The sequence below is a fragment of the Teleopsis dalmanni genome, chromosome 1 (genome assembly GCF_002237135.1).
Source record: "Teleopsis dalmanni isolate 2A chromosome 1, ASM223713v2, whole genome shotgun sequence".
In the NCBI taxonomy this organism is placed as follows: Eukaryota; Metazoa; Arthropoda; class Insecta; order Diptera; family Diopsidae; genus Teleopsis; species Teleopsis dalmanni.
Window position 1 is genome coordinate 94628901 of NC_051846.1, and position 23432 is coordinate 94652332.

A 23432-nucleotide genomic window follows, 5' to 3' on the forward strand; every position below is an offset into this window, starting at 1 on the left:
TAAAAATATAAAAAACTAATTTAATATCGGTCGTAATACCAATTTACTAACAAAAGTAATTCTTATAAAAATATTTGTTATTTACTTGCTTTCATACTGTAATTTAAATTTCTCGGAGACAGGCTTAAAAACACATCCGATCACTAGAAATATAACTGATAACTACTTAGCTCTGCAGATGCAAACATGCGGCACATGTTTGGACGATGAAAAACACATAGAAAAGATGAAAAAGAAATTTTGGCAACTGGATGAAGCAACCTACAAAACAAAACTTAACTTAGCAAGAAGAATTGTGCGAATCTCATTTTATAAACAATATACACATAACCAACCATGGTGGAAGTATCGTGAGATTAACGTTTCAACAAAATTCATGAATTCTCGAAGATTCTCAAAGCACAGCGATAAACCGATTTTATGTCCTAGAAAGAAGATTAAGCAAAGATGAAGTCGTCTGGAAGCAATACGTAAAATTTATGGATGAGTACGACAAGTTAACCCCCATGAACAAAATCGAGTGGACATCTTATTATATTATGTAATTTCACATCATTGTGTAATTCGACCTACCAGTAGTTCAACAAAATTTAGAGCAGTGTTTGATGCATACTGCAAGACCAACAATGGGTTATCATTAAGTGACATCTTGTTAACAAGCCCAAAGATTCAGAGTGAGTTGTTTTCCATTTTACTTTGTTTCAGATGCCCAAGGTTTGCATTTTTCACAGATATTGAAAAGATGTATAGACAAGTTCTTGTACATCCAAATGATCAAAAATAGCAAATCAGTGCGTTGAGAAAATTGCCTAATGACCCATTGCACTTTCACCAATTAAATACGGTAAATTATGGCACAAGGTCGGCACCATATCTGGTTACGAAGTGTTTGCAGCAACTAGCGAAAGACGAATCTACTAAATACCCATTTGGAGCCTTAGCAATTATAAATGATTTTTGTGTTGACGATTTTCTTAGTGGATCAGATAGTCTTGACACAGCTTCGGAGATACAACGTCAACTGCACGATTTATTGGAATCAGCTGGTTTAAATTATGAAAATGGTATGCTAATAATCCTTAGCTACTTCAAGACATAGCAAAATGGGACCAAAAGATAGACTTAGATTTCAGCAATGAAGAACAAGCATCAGTTAAAATATTAGAATAATCGTGGCAACCAAAGTGTGACAAATTCAGCATAAAAATTAATTTAACTCCATCTAAGCGAATAACAAAACGATCGATAACTAATAGTTTAGCAAAAATATTTAATCCCCTTTGAAAATGCAAGAGTTTTTGTGTTTAATTATCATTCACTAATTAATAATTTCAAATAATAGTAATATAATCTTAAGCTAAAAGAACATTTATTTATAATATGTTAATTCATCACTTTAAAATAATCGAAATATAATTTTAAGCAAGAAAAACATTTATTTTGAGCTAGACAAACGCGAGTTGCTTCATGGGACTTGAAAAGTAAGAGAGAGTTTAAAAATAAGAAACAACTGTCTGAAGAGCAGTACTTTCGTTACAAGGTTAACAAAAGTCGTTATTGGGTTTCATATTAATTAATAAAAGGGAGCAGCACATGTTATTCTAGGTACTTAAAATTTATATGTAAATATAAATACAACATAAAATGTAAGGAACGCAAACACAATGCAAGTACAAAAAATGCAACCGCAAAACATTCAACACCCTTGGCATTCTGGGTCCAGTGTTAGTAACAGCGAAAATAACTAATTCAAGATCTGTGGCAACTCAACTTATCATGGGACGAAGTTGTGTCGAACGAAGTACATACCAGATGGATTCATTTCTGCAACGAGTTAAGGTCACTTCGTCATTTTCAGACAAATAGGCATATTTTTAGTATCGTCCCAATCAAAAAGCTCTTCTAGAAGCAATATTATGAAAAAGGGTAAAGAGCGATTTAAATTATAAGACAGAATCAAATTACTGGACTGATTCTGAAATTGTACTCTACTGGATTAATTTATTGCCAGCAAAAAATTAACAATTAGTAGCAAACAGGACTGCGGTAATTCAAGACTAATCCGCATCAAGTCAATGGCGTCATGTAAGTTCAAGACTAAACCCAGCAGATGCTTTATCACGCAACATCAAACCATCTCAATTACAAACTCATAATTTATGGTTCTATGGTCCTATGTTTCTACATGGTCCTGAAGACATGTGGCCAGAAGAATTTAATAAAACGCTATACAATCTGCCAGAGTGTGCCGAGTTGAAGAAAATTTCGCAGGAACTAATGCTAAAAGCAGCCAAAGATGATACTGAATATACAAGGCAAACCACAGAAATTCTTTTAACACACTGGTTCACATTGTTGGTTATGTTCTACGGTTCAACAAGCGTATTAAGCGTCTTCAATTTAATAATCATACAAATGAATTACATCCGGAAGAGTTAGAAAATTCAGTTAGGTACATCGTGAAGTCCAATCAGGCTGCTGAATTCAAGGAAGAGGTAACTGATTTAAAGCATCGCAAACTGGTGAAAGCATCTAGCTTATTAGCTGCATTGACGCCATTTCTAGATGAATATGATATCGTTCGGGTCGGAGGAAGATTAGACGCATCAAATCTAACATATAATGCTAAACATCAAATGCTCCTCCCATACAATGACTGCACATTTAAGCTATTAATGAAGAAAATTCAAGAAGAAAACAAGCATTGCGGTGGTCAAGCATTATTGGCGACACGACAAAAATTTTGGCCGATTAAAGGTAAGATAAGGTGTAAACCTGTAACTTTCAATCAAATCATGGGAAACCTTCCATAAGACGAGTCCAACCAAGTAGACCATTTCTTATCAAGGGAGTCGATTTTTGCGGACCAATTTTGGTACACTACAAAGTGAGAGGAAAGCGACCGCACAAATCATATATTGCGGTTTTCTACTGTTTTGCCACCAAGGCAGTATATTTGGAGCTGGTAAGTGACCTAACTTCCGACGCATTTATTGGGTCAGTTAAACGTTTCGTTGCGTGGCGTGGACACTGCCAAAATATGTTTTGTGACAATGCAACTAATTTTGTTGGAGCCAATAATAAACTGAATGGACTAATAGAACTAATTTACTCAAAAAAATCAGGAGAAGTAATTGAAAGAGCATGCAGCAAAAGAAGTATTAAATTCAACTTCATTCCTCCTCGTACGCCTCACTTCGGAGAGCTCTGAGAAGCAGTAGTGAAATCGGCGAAGCATCTGCTTGTGCGAAGCGTTGCCACGGAATCGTTAACGTACGAAGAGTTAGAAACAGTTATTATTGAAATTCAGTCGATGTTAAATTCTGCACCGATCACTTCAATGTCGAATGATCCAAATGACTTTGAAGCACTTCCGCCAGGTGAATCTCTCACAGCACCAGCAAATACCAGCTCACCAAATTTAAAAACATCATTATTAACAAGATGGAAATTGGTGTCCCACATAAAACATGAATTTTGGAGACTGTGGAACTCTGAATATCTAACGGAGCTACAATACCGACATAGATGGCGAGAACAATGTAATAACTTGCAATAAAAGTTAGAAAAAATGATAACCTTAGTTATCATGAAGGATGAAAATTTACCGCCTCTTCAGTGGTCATTGGATCGAGTAACCAACATATATAAGGGTAGTGACAGAATGGTAAGTGTGGTCGATGTCAAAACAGCATTGGGTATTTTCAGACGTGCCTTACATAATTTGGTTCCACTTTTTTTGAAAGCAACAGTAGTGAAGATGATGAGATACCACTAATACAACACAAAGAAGCAAAACAGTTGACAGCATCAAAAAGGCCTATAGAAGTAGCAAGTTCGTCACTTAGCAGTATGAATAATTTCAAACGCAATTTAAAGGTTTCCAAACGATCGAGCAACTGCTGATCTCACATCAAAATCTAGGCAAGACAAAACATGATGTAAAATTGCTAAATAATATAGGCACATATATATCTGAAAAGGCGGGTAGCGATATATACTGCAGTCTACTGTTCATCGATGTTATACTTGATATTTGCTCAAATTCACTTATACAGCGGTCAAAAAAAATATTCTTTATTAACTAAATTTTTGTAAAATGTTATAATAACAACAAAACGAAAAAAAAAAACGAAAAAATAATAATGCAGTTTTCAACGTTTGTATTTATTTTATTTGTTTTAATTGTTTTTACTCCAAAAATTTAAAATTAAAATAACAAAAAAAGTAATTCTATTACGGAACACCAATAATAAAGCAAAAAAAATATTCGTCATTAATGCAAAGGACTGCAGTTTTTGTAAGCAAAACCTGTATTGAGTTCTTCCAGCTCCGTATTTTGTTTTGTATACACAATTATCTTGCCATCGCATCCAAACAAATAAAATAAATACAAAAGTTGAAAACTGCATAATTATTTTTTCATTTTTCTGTTAAGTTTTGTTGTTATTACATTTTACAAAAATTTAGTTAATGACGCATACTTTTTTTGACCACTGTAAACATTTTAAATTTTTGAATTACTAAACTGAAAATTAATTTCAACTAATTGAAATTATTAAAATTCACTTATTAAATTTATAATTGTTTTTAAACTTAAAAAAAAAATTGTCGACAACGCTTTTTACTATTTTGACGATCAACTTATTAATTTCAAATAAAGTGCATTTATATGCAAAAGCAACAATTTTAAAATCTAGATCAGTCGTAGACTGATCACTTCTTATTATTTGAATTAAAACAATTAAGATTCACAAAAATCCTAAATTTAATAGCCTGTGGGATAACCTGTCGTTTAAAAACCTCTTTTAGGCATTTTTGCAATAATTAACCAACTTTGCAGTATCCTGTGCGTTAATTTTTTGCTATTCTTCCCTGATGACGTTTCTTAACATATCCTTGCTTAAAATCGTGCGCTGGCGAATCTTGTTTTCCAAATGTACCCACAGATTATCTATGGGACTAAGGTCTGGTGATTCTTGTAATGTTTGAAGTTGCCTGAGAGCATAGTATAGCTGCCAAATCTGTACAATCGCTTCTGTATGCTTAGAGTCGTTGTCCTGCTGAAAAAAAAAGGTTGCCTCAAGTCCTAACATTGTGTCAATTTCTTTCAAATTTGTTTTAAGAATATTTAGAGAGCTATATTTATCCATTACATCTTGGATAAAATTTAGTTTGCCAGCACCATTACTTAATATACACCCCAAACTATCACGCCTTCACCACCATGTTTCATAGTTGAAATTAACTTTTGTTTAACATAGGCTGTACATGATTTTCTTCATACAAATTTTCTACCTTTGATTCCAAATATGCAAAATTAACTCTCATCAGAGACAATAACTCATTTTCATAAATTCATTGCTTTATTTACATGCTTTCTTGCAAAGCTTAATCATCATATTCCAATATGTCTGGACTTGCATGGCTTCTTTTTTGCAACATGGGTATATATGCTTTTCTTCAAAATTTTCTGCACAGTATCAGGAAATATTTTGTTTAATTTCACTTGGTTGATTATGCCACGTCTTGCACTATCTGACAGAATTGAGGGATGACCAGTTCGACGTTTAGAAATGTAATTACACGTCTATGTACATGTTCAACAATTTTTCGTTAGCTTATATCATGTTTTCAAAATTTAACAGTTATTCATCGCTCACTAATACTAAATTAACGTCTTTTATTTTCCATTGTAAAAATTTATTGTTTATATAAACAAATACTTTTAAATTATTAATTCTAGGAGTCTTTAGGAAGTCAACTCATAATTAAATATCATTTAATAACACATTTATGCTTGCAAGCGAAGTTAAACTAACGGTAAATGTAAACATTAAGACTTTTTGTGCTTTTAAAATTGTTGCTTTTGCATAAAAAAGCTTTTAGTTTTATTTTAAGAATAACTCAAGTTTTTATGTTTGAACGTCATTGTTATTTCTTTAGTTAAAATAAATCAATTTGAGTAAAAATTAAAAAAATTATGCGAAATTTAAGAAAAATTTTGTAGATGACCACAGACTTTTTCTGCTGTGTACATATTATCACATTAGAATTTATTGAACTTAATTTTGTTTTTGCATCTGAATCAGTTTCAAATTATATTTTTATTAATAACTAATAGGCTATGAGCTTTATATTTATATTAGGAGTATTCAGGCAACAGATTAGTTGCTTAGTTGATTAAAAAACTTCATATACAAAAAAATTAAAATTTTGATATTAATCTGTTGCTTGAACGACCCAAAATGCGTAATCTGATTAGTTTGTTGTATGCAAATGACTTGGTGGCACTCGTATTAACAGCAGAAGCGAAACATATGTTAACAATGAAATACTCAAATATTCGTAAATTTTAATATCATTTAATTTTATTATATAATTCATCTTATCATATCATATAATTTATCATATAACTAAAATTGAAAACGTGTCATATATCAACAAGTAGAATATTCAATTTTATACTTTTTAATTATATTTTATCCCTTTAAAAATTATAGTTTTACTAAATTTTATTTAATAATTTATGTTATTATTTTTGCATTTTCTTTTTGAGACACCCTATGCTCATAGACATTTGGCACTGGCAGCACTACTAATCAAATTTTCACTAATCTGAGAATCTCCGAAATAATAGATTCTCTGCTTAGTTTCAATTTTGTATGCAAATTTTTGTTGTAATTATTTACTAAGCAACTAATCTATTACCTGAATACCTCTATTATGTAAATATATTTTTAAAAAACGAACTATTTATATTTTTAAATACAAAAGCTTTTATTTTACTCTTTCAATAATAATTCAAATTTTACATTAATTAATTTTAAATTAAAGGAAAATAAATTAGAAATAAAGAATAGAAAACAATTAGCAAGACGAAGATGTGTTTATAGTTTGAAATCGATATAACAACGAAGACGTAGTTCAGTGGTGTACCGAGTTGTTATGCTGATTGGATTATCCAATCAGAGTAGTTCTTCTAGTTTCAATATAAAGTGCCACTTACACAGCATCGTTCGCTGTCAGCGATCGATGTCGTCGCTTGCGCATTGCTTTATTGCCCATTATATTATATATGTACTTATGCGTTTGAGTGAATGAACCTAAAAGATCTATTGTGCGCTCAAATTATATTTTAACTGTTTCTATTTTTATGTATACTTATTTTAATAGCCACAGTATATTATAAATTTTGAAAGCAACGATTAATTTTGCATTGACACGTAATATGATTAAACTGCGTTGAATAGAGTTGGATTCACTATACTTTCGTTGTGTTTAATGATGAAATATGCACATACTTCCTGTTGGGAGTGAAATGTATCTAACTCAAACATATGTATGTATATACATTTGCCATGTAATGTAATATAAATAATTTTTATAACAAACTTAATATTAAAAAAATAATTATTATATATAATAGTTACTTAAATTAATAGTTATTAATTGTAAAGACTAAAAATTGATAACTATTGACATAAATTAAATAAATAAATTTCACTACAATATTGATATTACATATTTCAGAATAAAAGATTACAGTTTAATTGATTTAATGTGTCAATGCAAAGATGATCATTGTTTCTAATATTTAAAAAGTATTTTAGTAATCAATAACTTTGTATTATTTTGTATTACAGTTGACATAAGTAACTAATATGCTTATTTAAAAATTTAATTCTTTAAAAAATTCTAATAGTATCATCAATTTTGTTAGTTAAGAAACTAATACCAATCATTTGATTAATACGCTTAGATATAATTACATAAATATAATACATAAATATAAGTAGTTTGGAATACATATATCTATGTTCAGCAGTCAGTTCGTCTTGTTTAACCTACCATTAAATTTCTAATCAAGTGCTTATTGTTGATATAATAGGTTAAAACTTCATACAAGGACTTTTCTCAAATACAGTAAGGCGAAGTCGAAAAATGGATAAATTAGCGTTCAAATAAAACAAGTGCTCATAATAAACTTATATTTTTAAATAAGTATATGTATTAGATTTCAAAATGAAAATTTATGAAATTTTTTAACTTATGAATTAAAAACTTAGTAAATCGTAAATAACTGATTAGCAGTACGAAAATTTATGACAAGTATCAAAGTTTAAAAACCATGATTCTTAAATAAACATTATTTGTATTATTTGAAATATTTTTATAATAAAGACCTGTTTATTTTTAGTTTTAAAATTTAAAATGAAAATATAATTGTCTTCACTAAACAGTGTCTAGATTTAAGAATGCAATCTAAAATCCGAATGTGTAAACATATAAAAAATATATATACGCATATAATATAATTAATTATATACACATGAAAGAAAAATTTTATATAAATATTTTGCAAAAATTTTTTAAAATCATATTCTAACTAGACAATTGAATAACGACAACTGCCTAGAAAAGAATTTTATCAAAACCAACAAAAGAGAAATATAAACTAGTTAATTATATATAATAAGTAAGAAACAATAATTAAAATAATTAGTAATACTAAAAACAATTATTAAAATGCCAAAGCAAGCAAATATATTTCATAGCATGATAAAACAAAGTAACGTTACAATAATAATTTTTTCAAACAAAATTTTAAATATTTTTCAAACAATTTAAAACCACTTGCTTTAAAACAAAGGCAAAATGTGACTATATGTTTAATATATTTAAAATATTATTAATATAAACAGTATATTTGATCAATATTAACTAAATCCAAGTAATATGTTATTTAACGTTATACAATTGTAATTACATATTTATATACAAGTAAATAAATGAACAAAGTTACAAATAACCTTAATACTTACTTATTTCTTAAATAATTTTTGCAGTATATGCGTGAAGATAGAGTCAACCAGAGAATATCTTTTATAGAATGGAAACTCCGCCTACCTCGATCAAAACTAAGAGAAATTACTTAAGAAAATTCATTTTTTATAACAATTTTGTCACACGTATTAAATAAGTGTGATTACACCACACCTATGCCACTTTTACGCTCTTTCATGCTCTTTCAGGGCTGCTGCATAACTTCTTTTCAACTACTTACTGTACAAGATTTTATTTAATCAGATATATAACACTTCGTTCAATAATGTGTGTGACTAACTAATTAAAACACATTTTTTTGCCAAAATTCGTTTTTATTCATCAACTTAGTCCCCTTTTAGGGAGATACAATCATTCCAACGCTTTTGCAATCTTTCGATACCGCCTTTGTAAAACGATTTTTCTTTGCCTTCAAAATAGACGTTAGTTTCGGCGATTACTTCATCATTTGAGCCAAATCTCTTACCACGAAGCATCTTTTTGAGGTCTGCGAAGAGCCAGTAGTCGCTGAGGGCCAGATCTGTAGAATACGGTGGGTGCGGCAGCAATTCGTAGCTCAATTCGTTCAATTTTGTCATCGTTTTCATCAACTTGTGACACGGTGCATTGTCTTGGTGGAACAAAACTGTTTTCTTCGTCTTTGAAACGCTCCAATAACGCTATATAATAGTCGCTGTTGATGGTCTTCCCCTTCTGGAGATAGTCGATGAATATTATTCCATGCGCATCCCAAAATACAGACGTCATAACCTTGACAGCCAACTGCTGCGTCTTTGGTCGCTTTGGGCGGCTTTCACCGGCTGCATGCCACTCAGCGGACTGCCGATTTGACTCTGGAGTGAAATGGTGAATCCATGTTTCATCCATCCTGATGTACCGACTCAAAAACTCCGACTTTTTGCGCGTAAACATGTCCAAACAGCTCTTTGAATCATCATCGGTGTGAGCAAACGCCTAAATCCAAACAAAATATTGCAAAAACAAAGCAAGACCTAAACAATAAGATAAACCCGGAAAATTTGAAAATCGCTAATATCTACGAAAGAAAGAACGGCATCATTGTTATAGAGGCAGAAAGTGATTCCGAGCGTGCAAAAATAAAATCTAGAAGGCGCTATGAGCGAGAATTATGAAGTAAAAGTCCCAAACTCTATTAATCCACGATTTACTATCTCTAGAATCAGTTTTAAATATAACGAACAGGAACATATCGAAAAATTGCGAAAACAAAATCAGTGCCTCTCTGATTGTGAACTAAAACTAGCAAAACTTTATGAAATAAAACGAGAGAGTAAAATATTCTACAACGCAATATTTGAAACGGACTCGAATACTTTTACAAAAGCTATGGAAGCAGAAAAGCTAAACATTGGCTGGGAAAAGTGTAAAATTGACGATGGAACGGATTTAATGATATGTTACAAGTGCCAGGGCTTCAAACATAGAGCGCCTTATTGCAGGTTCGACGAATGTTACCGTTAATACCATCAAAGACATCGTACTCGCGATTGCAATGAGGAGCCGGTTAATAAATGAATAAATTGTATACGTGCAAATAAGAAGCTAGGCTTGGGCCTTGACGAAAATCATGCAGTGCTTGACAAAAACTGTCCCGTGTATCTCAAAACACTTGAACAGAAGAAAAAGAAAATCGGATACTAGCAGTAGCACTACAAGAAACAATTAAGCAAATGGAAAAGTCCAAAGTTGATGTGCTAGCGGTTCAAGAAGTACGATGGCAAGGATGTGGTGAAATTGAATGCAATGATACAAAATTCCGTTTTAGTGGTGACGCTGAAAGGTCTGGTAGGTCTGGGACTGGTTTTCTGCTTAACAAGCGAGTGGAAAAATCGTTTTTGGGCTTCAGATCAATAAATGACAGAATATGTGTAATCTCCCTTAAAGGAATGTTTAGCAAATTTACACTGATAAATGCCTATGCTCCAACAGAAGATGCAGATGATATCGCTAAAGAGACCTTTTATGCAGACTTTGACGAGACAAGCACGAATCAACATGTGTAAAGACAAAGATGGGGAACTACTAGTAGAAAAAGAGGGCATTATCAAAAGATGACAGGAACATTTTCAAGAACTTTTCTACATTGGTTCGGAAAGTAATAACCTATCCTAAACAGACTTAGCTTCAAGTACAGAACAAGAACCTGAATCCACTCTTGACGAATTTACAGACGCAATAAAGCAAATGAAAAACGGAAAATCACCTGGTGAAGATAGTATATCAGCAGAGCTCATTAAACATTGCGGAGAAAGCTCAAAAATGGAGCTGTTTACATTAATCAAGCGTGTCTGGGCTGAAGAAAGTCTGCTGGAAGCGTGGCTCACTAGCGTAGTAGTACCACTGCACAAGGAAGGTGACAAACTAGATTGTAATAACTACCGAGGCATAACGTTGTTAAGCACATGTTACAAAATTTTTACATGCATTTTAAACAAGCGACTAAAGAATGCAGCGGAGGAAATATTAGGTGAATACCAAGGGGGCTTCAGACCGAATCGTTCAACGACCGATCAAATATTCCTGCTTAAACATAACCTGGAAATGAGTTTTGAGTTCAATGCATTAGTGCATATGCTTTTCATCGACTTCAATCAAGCATTTGACAGCATTGATAGAAAAATGATACAGAAAGCTTTACAGTCACTCGGGATCAATCAGAAGCTCATAAAACTAATAATGATTACACTGTGCAATACGACTGGAAAAGTGATAGTGCAAGACAGTCTAACAGATGCCTTCGAATTTAAAAGTGGAGTGAAGCAAGGTGACTCTCTTTCAACTACCATTTTCAACCTAGTCCTTCACGATGCTATTAAGTCACTGGTAGCAACAGGGAACATATTCAACAAAACATCACCGACCATTGCCTACGCAGATGACATAGCTATCTTAAGCAGATCACTTTACTATATGAAAGAAAAGTTCGTCGACTTACAACTCAGAGCTAAGATAGTTGGGCTAAACATTAATGAGAACAAAACAAAATATATGAGGATTGGAAGAAACATGCACATCTGAGTTTTAGAGCCTCTTCAAGTTGGTGAGTTCACGTTTGAAGAAGTTGAAAGCACCAAATACTTAGGTGTCCTTATTAATAAAAACAATGAAATCAGTGTTAGTATACAAGACAGAATTGTAGTAGCAAACAGAAGTTATTACGGACACGCGAAAATCTTCAAATCTAAAATCGTGACCAGAAGTGGCAATCGTCCGCCCGGTATTATGCTACGGGGCCGAAACGAGGACTCTAACGATAGCAGATGAAAACCAAATTAGAACATTCGAAAGAAAGGTGCTGAGAAAGATTTATGGTCCCATTCGCCTGAATCAAGAAGAATTTCGTCGGCGTACGAATGCTAAGCTACTACAACTTTGTGATGGTGAAGATGTGGTGAAGTTCGCAAAGTCACAACGCTTAAGATGGTTAGGACACGTCATGAGAATGCCGGACGATAGACCACAAATGCGAATACTCCATTTCACGCCGTATAATGACCGCAGCAGAGGTAGATCACATATAAGGTAATTGATCACTGTAATTTGTAAACAAATGGTCGGATTAACATATGATTTTGACAGTAAGCCTAAAAAGGTTGTCACTTTCGAAAAAAAATATATATTTAGTATTTGTGCCGCCATCTATGTGTCAGTCACATACATAATTGAACGAAGTATTAAATATTCATAAATGAATATAAGCATACATTACATATACTTTGAATATTATTAAATTAAATGGATTTATTTACAATAACATATAATTATGCAAAAAGTTTTTTTGATTGTAATTGAGTATGTTACACAATTATTTATACAATTTTCTTAGCTATTTATATATTTTTGATGTGCGGAAAATAGTTCAGAAGGGTTTCATATAAAAGTTGAAAGCAATTAAAATCTATTTTAGCTTGAAATCGAAAAAATATCTTTTGAAATTGAATTCAGTATAATATCATGGTTATAATGTTTTTCATTTAAATATCTTTTTGGAGTTTAAATATTTGTAAATTGGGTATATTATATAATGAAATTTAAGGTTATATGACATTAATATATACACTTTATATACTAATGCATGCAGCATTAAATTCACATATCTATGCAAATAAATTGTATACAGAAAAATAGAAATCATTAATTTTTATAATAGTAATTCAGTGTTAGACATATCAAAAGTCATATTATAATTTATTTTACTTATTTTCAGAAATAAATAACTGAGTATATAGCATTGTTCACTTCAAGAAATATAATATTCCAAAATTTATTTAATATATATTGGTTTTCGTTAGAAATTGTAGAAAATTATTTCGAAATTATATAAATTTTTAAACAAACGCAATAAATACTAATTTTATTGCTTGCACGGTCACTCCATTGTGGTGAATGCATTTTTAAAGTAGAGCATTGACTAAGAAATTTTCATTCTTATTAATTCGTAAACCGAATTTTGTAGACAGTACCGAATAGATAGTTGATGCGTGAGGGTGCGCACGCACGTCAACGAGCGTTGTTCAATTTCTGCCTACAAAATTTCATTTTATGATTTCGTAAAACGAATTTTGTAGTCAGTACCGAATATATCGTTGTTGCGCAGGGCTGTGCGCGCACATCGTTAATTTTTGTGGTGAGTATTATTAATAAACATATTGAGGTAATTAATTAAATGTTATATTTTTTTTTATTTTATGTATTATTAGTTTTGGGGAAATTTTCTTAATACTTATACCAAAAGTTGTGTTGTAAATTAATTACTTCTAACTTTTTTGATGTTTTTAAAAAATTTATTTTTGAAAACATTCCAATATTCTTTTATAGCAAATAAATTCAAACAACATGAAATAAAATATATTAGTATTCTTTTTTTAGAGACACATCTAAGTTTCGTATAACTCATATAAAATTTTTTCGTTATCTTTTATGTATTTAAAAAATATACAGTTAACTCATTTATTTATATATAAATTTAATTTTTATTATAAAATACACTTGATACAATTCATACAATACTCAAACGGTTATAGTTAGATAAATAAGAAAATATAGAATAAACATGTTTATAATAAACATAAATATTAAAAATGTAGCATTTTAAAATACTTAAATACAGTAGTTGTAAAACATAAAACAACGATACTGATGGTATTTCTTATTATTATTTGCACAGTACTGAATATTAATACACGAATACGAAAATATACTAACACAATGCCACGCCATCTACAAAACATTAATTTATTAATTATATACACTAGTATTTTTAAATCATAATTGTTATTATTTACTTACTTTATTATTATTTGAAAAAAATTTATAATTAAATCACTTTGATAATTTTTTGCTTTATACTTTTTCTAATATTGGGCGCAAATTAGTTTTACTACTTTTTAACAATCATTTGCGCGGTAATTGTTTTTTAAATATAGCGCAGTGCAATCAAATTTTTTGTCAAGAAATCAAAACAGAGAACCAAAATTATGCGCCCTGTTGCACTCATTGCTCATAAAATTTTTCTTATGAGTAACTTATGTAGTGATGTGTCGAACGTGTTGATAAATGGCTAAATGTGTGCAGTGCAAAAAATCCCAAAAAATCTCCCATTTGGTTTAGCATCAACTTAGCCTGACTCGCACACGTCCTAAGCCTAACTTGCACACGACCTATATATCAATGGTCGTAGAAAAAATTCTAGTTTTTTATTTAAATAATATCTTGAATACAGCAAGTTTAATAAAAATTTGACGCTAACTATTTTGACAGTAAATTTCCTAAATATGTATATCAAATAATACTATTGGCAGTGCAGACCCAAGTTAATTTATTTTTAAATTAATTTTATCAAATTTTTTAATCAAACAAGGTATGTAATATTATATATGTAAATTATTTCATTCGAGTTCGGTTATGTGTTTTAAAAAAGATATATTTATTAATGGGTAGAATTCGCTTCTAACCCTCTTAAAACCGTACAAAAGAATGAAAACTTAAAACTAACTTAAAACTAAAAATGAAAACTTCAATGTTCTGCTCGGGCGCCAATTATTTCATTCGTGTTCGGTTATATGTTTTAAAAAAGATATATTTATTAATGGGTAGAATTCGTTTCTAACCCTCTTAAAACCGTACAAAAGAATGAAAACTTAAAACTAACTTAAAACTAAAAATGAAAACTTCAACGTTCTACATATTACAATATTTACTTTAAAACGCTTAGCCGACAAAATCCAACAAAGTGAGCGATGCTCTTGCTTTTATATTCAAATGATCTGAGCTTACAAATAAAGCTTTTTACTCAAAGCTTGCTCAGATCGTAATTTAAATTCTACTTGTTCTCTATATTTTCTCTTACAAAATAACTTTCTGTTTTATACTTAACCCTACAAAGTGGGAGCATGCGATAACACCCCTCTTTCTTAAAGAGAAACGTCCCGTTTCTTTAGATGAGATAAAGTAGCTGCTCTTATGCGGTGGCTGTCTATTGTTTTTTCCTTTTTGAAGTTGCTTGCTGATTTATTTGGTGGTTGATTTTTGCAATGGTTTCATCGGGTTGTTTACGTTTGTGTGTTTTGAAGAATTTTGTTTACGTCTAGGTTTTGAAAAATTTGTTTACGTCTGGACTGTTTTATGCGTCTGCTCAGTTTATGACTGTCGTGCACGATGATGATGATTGTTTCCAAGAGTGTTGCTGCTGAGGTAATAAAGCGTTGCGTTGATCTTGAAATTATGTTTCGGTTTTTCAAGTTTAAATTCTTCATTATGATTTACAATATATTTTATTATCTTAAAATTTTGGATGGTTCATCTTTACATGATTATTAATTACAATTGTTTTTCGTTTAATTTAGATATGTAATATGTATTACTATTAAATCTGAGTTTTGTAAAATTTTGAATCATTTTTTCATACTGAATAGAGCTTTAAATATTAATGAGTTGGTAACTACTAAAACTTAATTAGTAGTTACAATCATTTGTTTTTTAAAATGTTTAGTAAGCTTATAATTTTTTTATGGTAAAGATATTTAAATATTTGACCATATATTCGGTCAGTCGTAGTTATTATATCTATTTTAAAATTTGACAAAGATTTGTTTATTAGTAAATGATAACTAGTACTATGAAAGAAATTTATAAACGGATCGTTAAGCTCCGTTTATTAGGCACAATATCTAAGTGGTTCGTTACTATGTTTTCTTCAAAATGACAAACTAAGATTTAAGTATTTATGTGCTATAATTGGAAGTTAAAAATTTAATAAACGTTACAGTTCTGTGAATTAAGTGAAGAAAAAGAAATATATTAATTTTTATATAATTTTAAATTAGCTTTTAAAAATACTTCATTAAATAATTTTCGGAATCTCTGTCAGATTCATATTATATATATTTGTTACTAACATTAGTTAATTTAAACATTAATTAATTTAAATAAAAAAAAATTATTGTTTCATATCAGTGCCCCCCTCTTTCTTAAGAATTGGGGCCTCGCCAATTGGTGTGTTTTTTTATATTTTATTTTCTTTTAGTATGTTAAAATAATATGTTGTTATGTCTGTTGGTTATACATTTTTCAGTTTTATTGTGTGATTGACTATATGTAAATGATTTCTTAGTTTTATTCGTGTGGGAAGTTGTGTATTCAAGAATGCGCTTAAATTTATGGTCAAATATAAAATATATAGTATTTATTTGTATCGCATAATTATTCTAATTAAGATATTTTTATTAGTTATAATGGGATTCTTGAGAATGTAGTGTCACCAATATATGTCTTTGCTGTATTAGGTTCAGGAAGTTTTAATAATGTAATAAATAATTTGTTTTTTATATGTTTATATGTTTTCGTATATGGGTCATTCTTTTACAAACCGGACACCTTTTTGACCTCATCACCTCCGATTTGGCTGAAATTTTTTTTATGAGCTCCTTTCATAAAATAAGAAGACCCGTATCTCGGGAAAGAATTTTGTAATTTTTTTCCTAGGAGATATGGACCCATGGGGTTTTGAGAATTGGCATTGTAGACACATTTTCAAATGGCTATATCTCAAGTTCTATAAAAGGTAGAAACTTGAAATTTATTGCGTTTTAAAGATAATTGGTTGAGCTTTTAAGAAATTGTTTAAACAATTAAGATTGTTTATATTTAAGTACTAATATTAACCGTTAAATTTCAAAAAAAAAGATATCTCAAAAGGGTACACAACATTTTTCATTTTTTATATTTTATTTAGATTCAGTTTTAAATTTTACTAAGAAATAAAAATTTTCATGATAGCATCGATTTTTATAAATTTTTTAAATTTTTTTTTTCTCATAAAACACATCAAACACATGCGTGCTATATTTACATTGAATGAATTTTCAAAAAATATACTACAAATATTCTTATATAATATTTTTGATTTCAATTAGTAATAAAATTGTACATAAAACTCAAAAATTTCAGGACGATATTGTCGTTGGAACTACTTTTAAAAAATTTATTTATCCTTCACATCACTCCAAACACATACACACGATTTTTCAGTAAAAAAAAAACAGTGGAATACGTCACACAAATTTTTCATTTTTACTTTTAATTCCGATTAGACAATAAATTCTTCTTCGAAAATAAATATTTCCAGTGTGTTATTGCTTCCAGAAGTAATTTAAAAAAAATTAATTTATCAGGTGTCCTTCATGTTACTCATACGCACCATAATACCCTTGAATCAATTTTCCAAGAAAAGTGACACAATATTCACATTTTAAATTAGTTCCGCATCATCTCTATTTTTAAATTATAAATTTTAACATAATTAAACCGTTTTATGAACTTTTTCTTATATTGATCAGTTTAAAAATTAATTAGTTCCACACTAGCTGAACTACCTGAATAACTGAAGCACATAAGTACACCCACCTTCTATGGTGAGTGTTATTCTGCTACAGTTCTTTAAGCAGGTAAGAACTGTAAACAATTTGAAATGGAGTGTCTAGGTACTCCTATCTTTAAAAGATCCAGTATCAAATTTGGTATAAAATGTTAAGTAAGTCGGATAAATTTTCAGTTTCTGTTTTGAAAGCGAACAAACAAGTAAGAACATTTAAATAATGGCAAAAGTTGAAAAAAATAAATTGCATCTACGGCAATTCAATAACTTAAAATGTTTCAATCCGCTGAAGTTAAAAATACATCCAAGAAAGGCCAATGTAAGGCAAGTTTCAGATAGTATCCTGCGTATGTTGCGGATGCCTAGGACCGAAAAAAATATGGGGAAAAAAATATGTAACAGTTGCCGAATGAGACTGGCGATGAGAGCCAAAAAAAATAAGAACAATGAAGGAGCTATATCGGAAAACAGCAGCCAGTCATCGAGCGAGGAAAATATTCAACCATCAAGTAATAGCAGTTCGGCTACATACGAAACTGAAGTCAGAAAAAGTGTTGTTAGTCCATTAAATAAAGCACTCTCTCTAATAAGCAATACCCCAATTACATCGAGAAAACTTAAACAACAGGAATATAAAAATGAAAAAATAAAGGATAGCGATGAAGAAGATGACCTTGCATCAATTTTAAAAAATCTACAGGAAAAATTCAATGGCTCAGCAGATAGGACGATGAAAATAAAAATATTGAGTGTGGTACATAATTGGTCTTTTCGAAAGTGAGTTTTTTTCACAACTCACTTTCCAAACGCTACAAAGCATATGATTACTGTAGCTAAAAAACTTGCTTCAGAAAAAGGAATCTTAGAAGACCCAAATCCAAAAAGCCACCCATCGTTAGAAAACGATGCTTAGCTGGTACCTTAAAGAGGAATGCTGCAAGAGCTAGTCTTCAACGAATACATAATCCAATTCAAACACCAAAGGAATTTTTTAACTGGGCTAACGAATGTTTACCAAATGTTGTGTGCCATTTCTCAACATCAAAAGACTATGAAGCTGAAGAAAATAAGATTAAACACCGTTTCGAAGCAGCTACATCAGTTAAAGGCACATTAAAATATCACTGCTTTATTCCTAATTCGAAAACGATATTAATGGCAAAAATATTTTCTTCTGCAGACATTACAGATTATGTATCAATAATGAAATGATTATTAATAAAATCAATACAAAAACTTAAAAAAAATATTTTGTTTATAGTTCTTTACAGTTTATCTCCATATAGAATTGTTTACAGTTTATTTCCTATAACAATTCGTACCTGCTTAAAGAATTTTTTCAACTGTGTAATTATGTGCTGCAGTTATACAGGTAGTTCAGCTAGTGTGGAACTAATTAATTTTTAAACTCATCAATATAAGAAAAAGTTCATAAAACGGTTTAATTATGTTAAAATTCATAATTTAAAAATAGAGATGATGCGGAACTAATTTAAAATGTGAATATTGTGTCACTTTTCTTGGAAAATTGATTCAAGGGTATTATGGTGCGTATGAGTAACATGAAGGACACCTGATAAATAAATTTTTTTAAATTACTTCTGGAAGCAATATCACACTGGAAATATTTATTTTCGAAGAAGAATTTATTGTTTAATCGGAATTAAAAGTAAAAATGAAAAATTTGTGTGACGTATTCCTCTGTTTTTTTTTTACTGAAAAATCGTGTGTATGTGTTTGGAGTGATGTGAAGGATAAATAAATTTTTTAAAAGTAGTTCCAACGACAATATCGTCCTGAAATTTTTGAGTTTTATGTACAATTTTATTACTAATTGAAATCAAAAATATTATATAAGAATATTTGTAGTATATTTTTTGAAAATTCATTCAATGTAAATATAGCACGCATGTGTTTGATGTGTTTTATGAGAAAAAAAAAATTTAAAAAATTTATAAAAATCGATGCTATCATGAAAATTTTTATTTCTTAGTAAAATCTAAAATTGAATCTAAATAAAATATAAAAAATGAAAAATGTTGTGTACCCTTTTGAGATATCTTTTTTTTTGAAATTTAACGGTTAATATTAGTACTTAAATATAAACAATCTTAATTGTTTAAACAATTTCTTAAAAGCTCAACCAATTATCTTTAAAACGCAATAAATTTCAAGTTTCTACCTTTTATAGAACTTGAGATATAGCCATTTGAAAATGTGTCTACAATGCCAATTCTCAAAACCCCATGGGTCCATATCTCCTAGGAAAAAAATTACAAAATTCTTTCCCGAGATACGGGTCTTCTTATTTTATGAAAGGAGCTCATAAAAAAAATTTCAGCCAAATCGGAGGTGATGAGGTCATTTTTTGCCAAAATCCGTCCGGTTTGTAAAAGAATGACCCATATTCTATTTTATTTTATGTGTATGTTATAAATATTATTTTATATATATCGAATATTTTATGAAGTCAAATATAGATGCTATCATATGTGTAACAAAATGATAACCTTATAAACTAATTCCTTTAAAATAAATTAAAAGGATTTATTCATTGTATTGTATTTACTGCTTAATTAATTGTTTTACTTAATTATTATCTTTTTTATATATACATATCTTTTTGTTTTTTTGTATTTTTTCTTGTTATATGAAGTCATTGGTCATAGTCATTGATCGTCAAGTTCGTTTATAACTCGGTAATTTAAATAGGGAATATTTATTATTAGAAATATTGGAATTTTTAATTTATTCATTTACTCTTGGATACTTTAATTATTATAGAGACAGTTTGACGGTAGCAGAAAAGTCTTCAGTAGCTGTGGGTCTAGCTAAAATAATACATTTTCTAACTTGTTTTTATTCTGTCCATTAGGGTTTAATATATTATTGTTATGAAATCCTCCACGAAAGTTAGATATGAACATTGTTTACTCCATATAGGAGTTTCAACAATTGTTCGAATTCCCGCTTTCTTTTTATAATACAATGAAGTGGCTGATACTAAATGTATCCCCTTTTCCTCTTTATTTTAATAAAGCTACTAAGGAGCCTCATTCTTCACATGCAAAATAATATTGGAATTGATTCATGATTTATATATTGCCGATAGTTGCTTCGGCTCAGCTTTAGGGTTTTTTCCAAGGTAATATATTTATCAATGTTTATTTTAAAATTTTCATTGAATATGTTGCCGGTAATTTCTTTGGCTGGCGTCTTAGGATTTTTTTATCCCAAGGAGGTATCTTTATGTAATTTATATAACTATTTTCTTATATTGCCGGTAAATTCTTCGGCTGGCGCCTTAGGATATTCTTTATCCCAAGGTGGATACCTTTATATATATATATATATATTTCTTTTATATATTTTTATATCGATATTTTTCCTTTTATTTTTATTTATTTTTACCTTTTTCCGGTATTGTCATCGGCTGGCTTTCCAGGCTTGTTTTGCCCCGGAATATTATTTAATTTATTTAATTTTGGGTCGTTGGGGAAAGTCGGTAAACGTCAGTCGTTGTCATGGGTTTTCGTTTAAGATCTTTATTTTTCATCATATTATTTCTTTTATATCGTATATATACTTATTTTTTGATTTTAATTTTGTTGAAATTTTTTATTAATAATAATTAGTTCAGTTATGTTATTAAAATTCTGCTTTTATTTAAATATATTTATTTTGTATATATTATAATAATATATTATTAATTATTATATTATTTTTCTTCTTTATTTTATTATTATCAAAACAATGTTATAAAATGTTTATTGTTATTTTTAATTTCTAATTTTCTTCATAGTGGTTAATCTAAACTAAGAGATTATTATACTTGTATTATATTTGCCATTCAATATTTATTTTCAAAGTTTAATTCAATTTTGACTTCTATTAGAATTTTATTTTGGAATTTTTACATAATTTATGCAAAAATTAGTCACGTAGGGTGATATGAAACTAATATCAAATATGTGTATAACATATTTAGTAGTGTAATACATATTTTTATTTAATATTATTAAATTGTGTTCAGGTTTTCCTTTTAGGAAAATCTAATATATATATATGTTTAAATAACAACACGAATATGTTTTTAGTGGGAAATTAAAATATTTATATTACGTTTTATTTCTTTTTATATAATATAAGTGTAAACTATTATTGAAGTACCCAAGTTCATCTTTACTTGTGTAATATTACTTTTAATTTTCATACTTATTATGAGGTATAATTATAATAGCTAAATTATAGTTTATAATTGCTAAATAATAAATCTATAACTTCTATAAACAATATTCTTCCTTTTATTAACAATTTTTATAATTAATAAATTATTTGTAATGTTGTATTTTTATAATTTTCTATCACTAAAAAGTGGATTAATTTAAAAAAATAATATTACTTCAATGAATTGAATTTATTCATTGCTTAAAATCTATTAGATATATTTCCTCAAAACTTTAGACTTATGTATTTTTATGTTAAGTTTTAAAAAATTTATTATAGTTTTAAACCGTTTTTCCTTATTATTAGGGAAAATTGCTACAAAATTTAATATCTATAGAAAAATGTTTATCAATTATGAAATATATATATTGTATTTGTAGGTATTAAACATCGATAATAAAATTTTTTGTAATACTTTATACATATAATTATTTTAAAATGTATATTGAAAATTTCAAAAATTTAATTTGAAACTCTAATTTATTTGTATGATTATTATATTTTTTATAATATTTTATTAATCTAAATGTACTAGGGTATTATTAAAAATTATTAATTTCTTGCAAAAAAAAAAAAAACAAAAAATATATTTTCTGTAACATTAATATTATTAATACTGGAAAGAAATTTATTTAGATATGTTAATTTCTTAAAACTTTTAAAAAAACTTGTTGTTTTTTTTTTTTTTTAATAATAGGGAAATTTGGTTATTGGTAATATAAAAAGAAAAATACCTCCACCAATTCGTTAAGAAATGTGGCAAATGGTGATGTTGAGGGTGATGATGTTGGGTTGTTGTAAGGCCTTATAGTTTTCACCTGTAGCCCATCTGTGGTGTTATTATTCTATTTGTTGTTGAATTCGATTTCTTTGTGATGCACATCAGTTGTTGTAGACACTTTCCGTTTTTATTATACAGTATGTTTTTTATATTATTTTTTTAATTATTAATTTTAGTTTTTCCATTTATTGGTTTGGACAACTTCGGTTTGAGAAGGCTTCAAAAAAACCTTGTGACACTCGGAGCCAATGGCTGGTTTCAGCGAGCGTCCGGGCCAGTTCTGGGACCATAGACATTTTCCAAATGTCGATCTGCCTTAGCGGCTGCTGACCGCTTCCGTAGTTGCTCCAGGATGGCTTCGCGATCTTCGTTCAAAATTTGATTTTTCAAATGTCGATCTACCTTAGCGGCTGCTGATCGCTTTCGTAGTTGCTCTAGGATGGCTTCGCGTTCTTCGTTCAAAATTTGATTTTTCAAATGTCGATCTACCTTAGCGGCTGCTGATCGCTTTCGTAATTGCTCCAGGACGGCTTTGTGATCATCGTCCAAATTTCGATTCTCCCGATCGGTTGATTCCTGTATCAACAGTTGAATCCTGCGGGCATCCTCGTCGCTTATGATTTCTCCCATCCTGAGTTATGTATTATTATTATTATTTATTGTTTTTATTATTATATATAT

At 29.4% G+C, this 23432-nt stretch overlaps 1 protein-coding gene across 1 annotated transcript; it reads left to right on the forward strand.

The window, feature by feature from the left end:
• The first annotated feature begins 2175 nt into the window (after nt 1–2175).
• LOC119688812 lies at nt 2176–22687 on the forward strand. Its single transcript, XM_038103479.1, has 5 exons — nt 2176–2371; nt 2434–2757; nt 10486–10653; nt 10991–11632; nt 22668–22687. The coding sequence occupies exons 1-5, from the start codon at nt 2176–2178 to the stop codon at nt 22685–22687; spliced, it is 1350 nt and encodes a 449-aa protein (XP_037959407.1).
• Nucleotides 22688–23432: the final 745 nt, after the last annotated feature.

Excerpts from the sequence above, each read along its gene's own strand:
- LOC119688812 (XM_038103479.1), top strand. The coding sequence starts at position 2,176 with ATGTTTCTACATGGTCCTGAAGACATGTGGCCAGAAGAATTTAATAAA. Across the intron at positions 2,758-10,485 it reads AAAATTTTGGCCGATTAAAG|AAGAAAAAGAAAATCGGATA; the intron begins GTAAGATAAGGT and ends ACACTTGAACAG. Across the intron at positions 11,633-22,667 it reads TAAAAGTGGAGTGAAGCAAG|GGAAATTTGGTTATTGGTAA; the intron begins GTGACTCTCTTT and ends TTTTAATAATAG.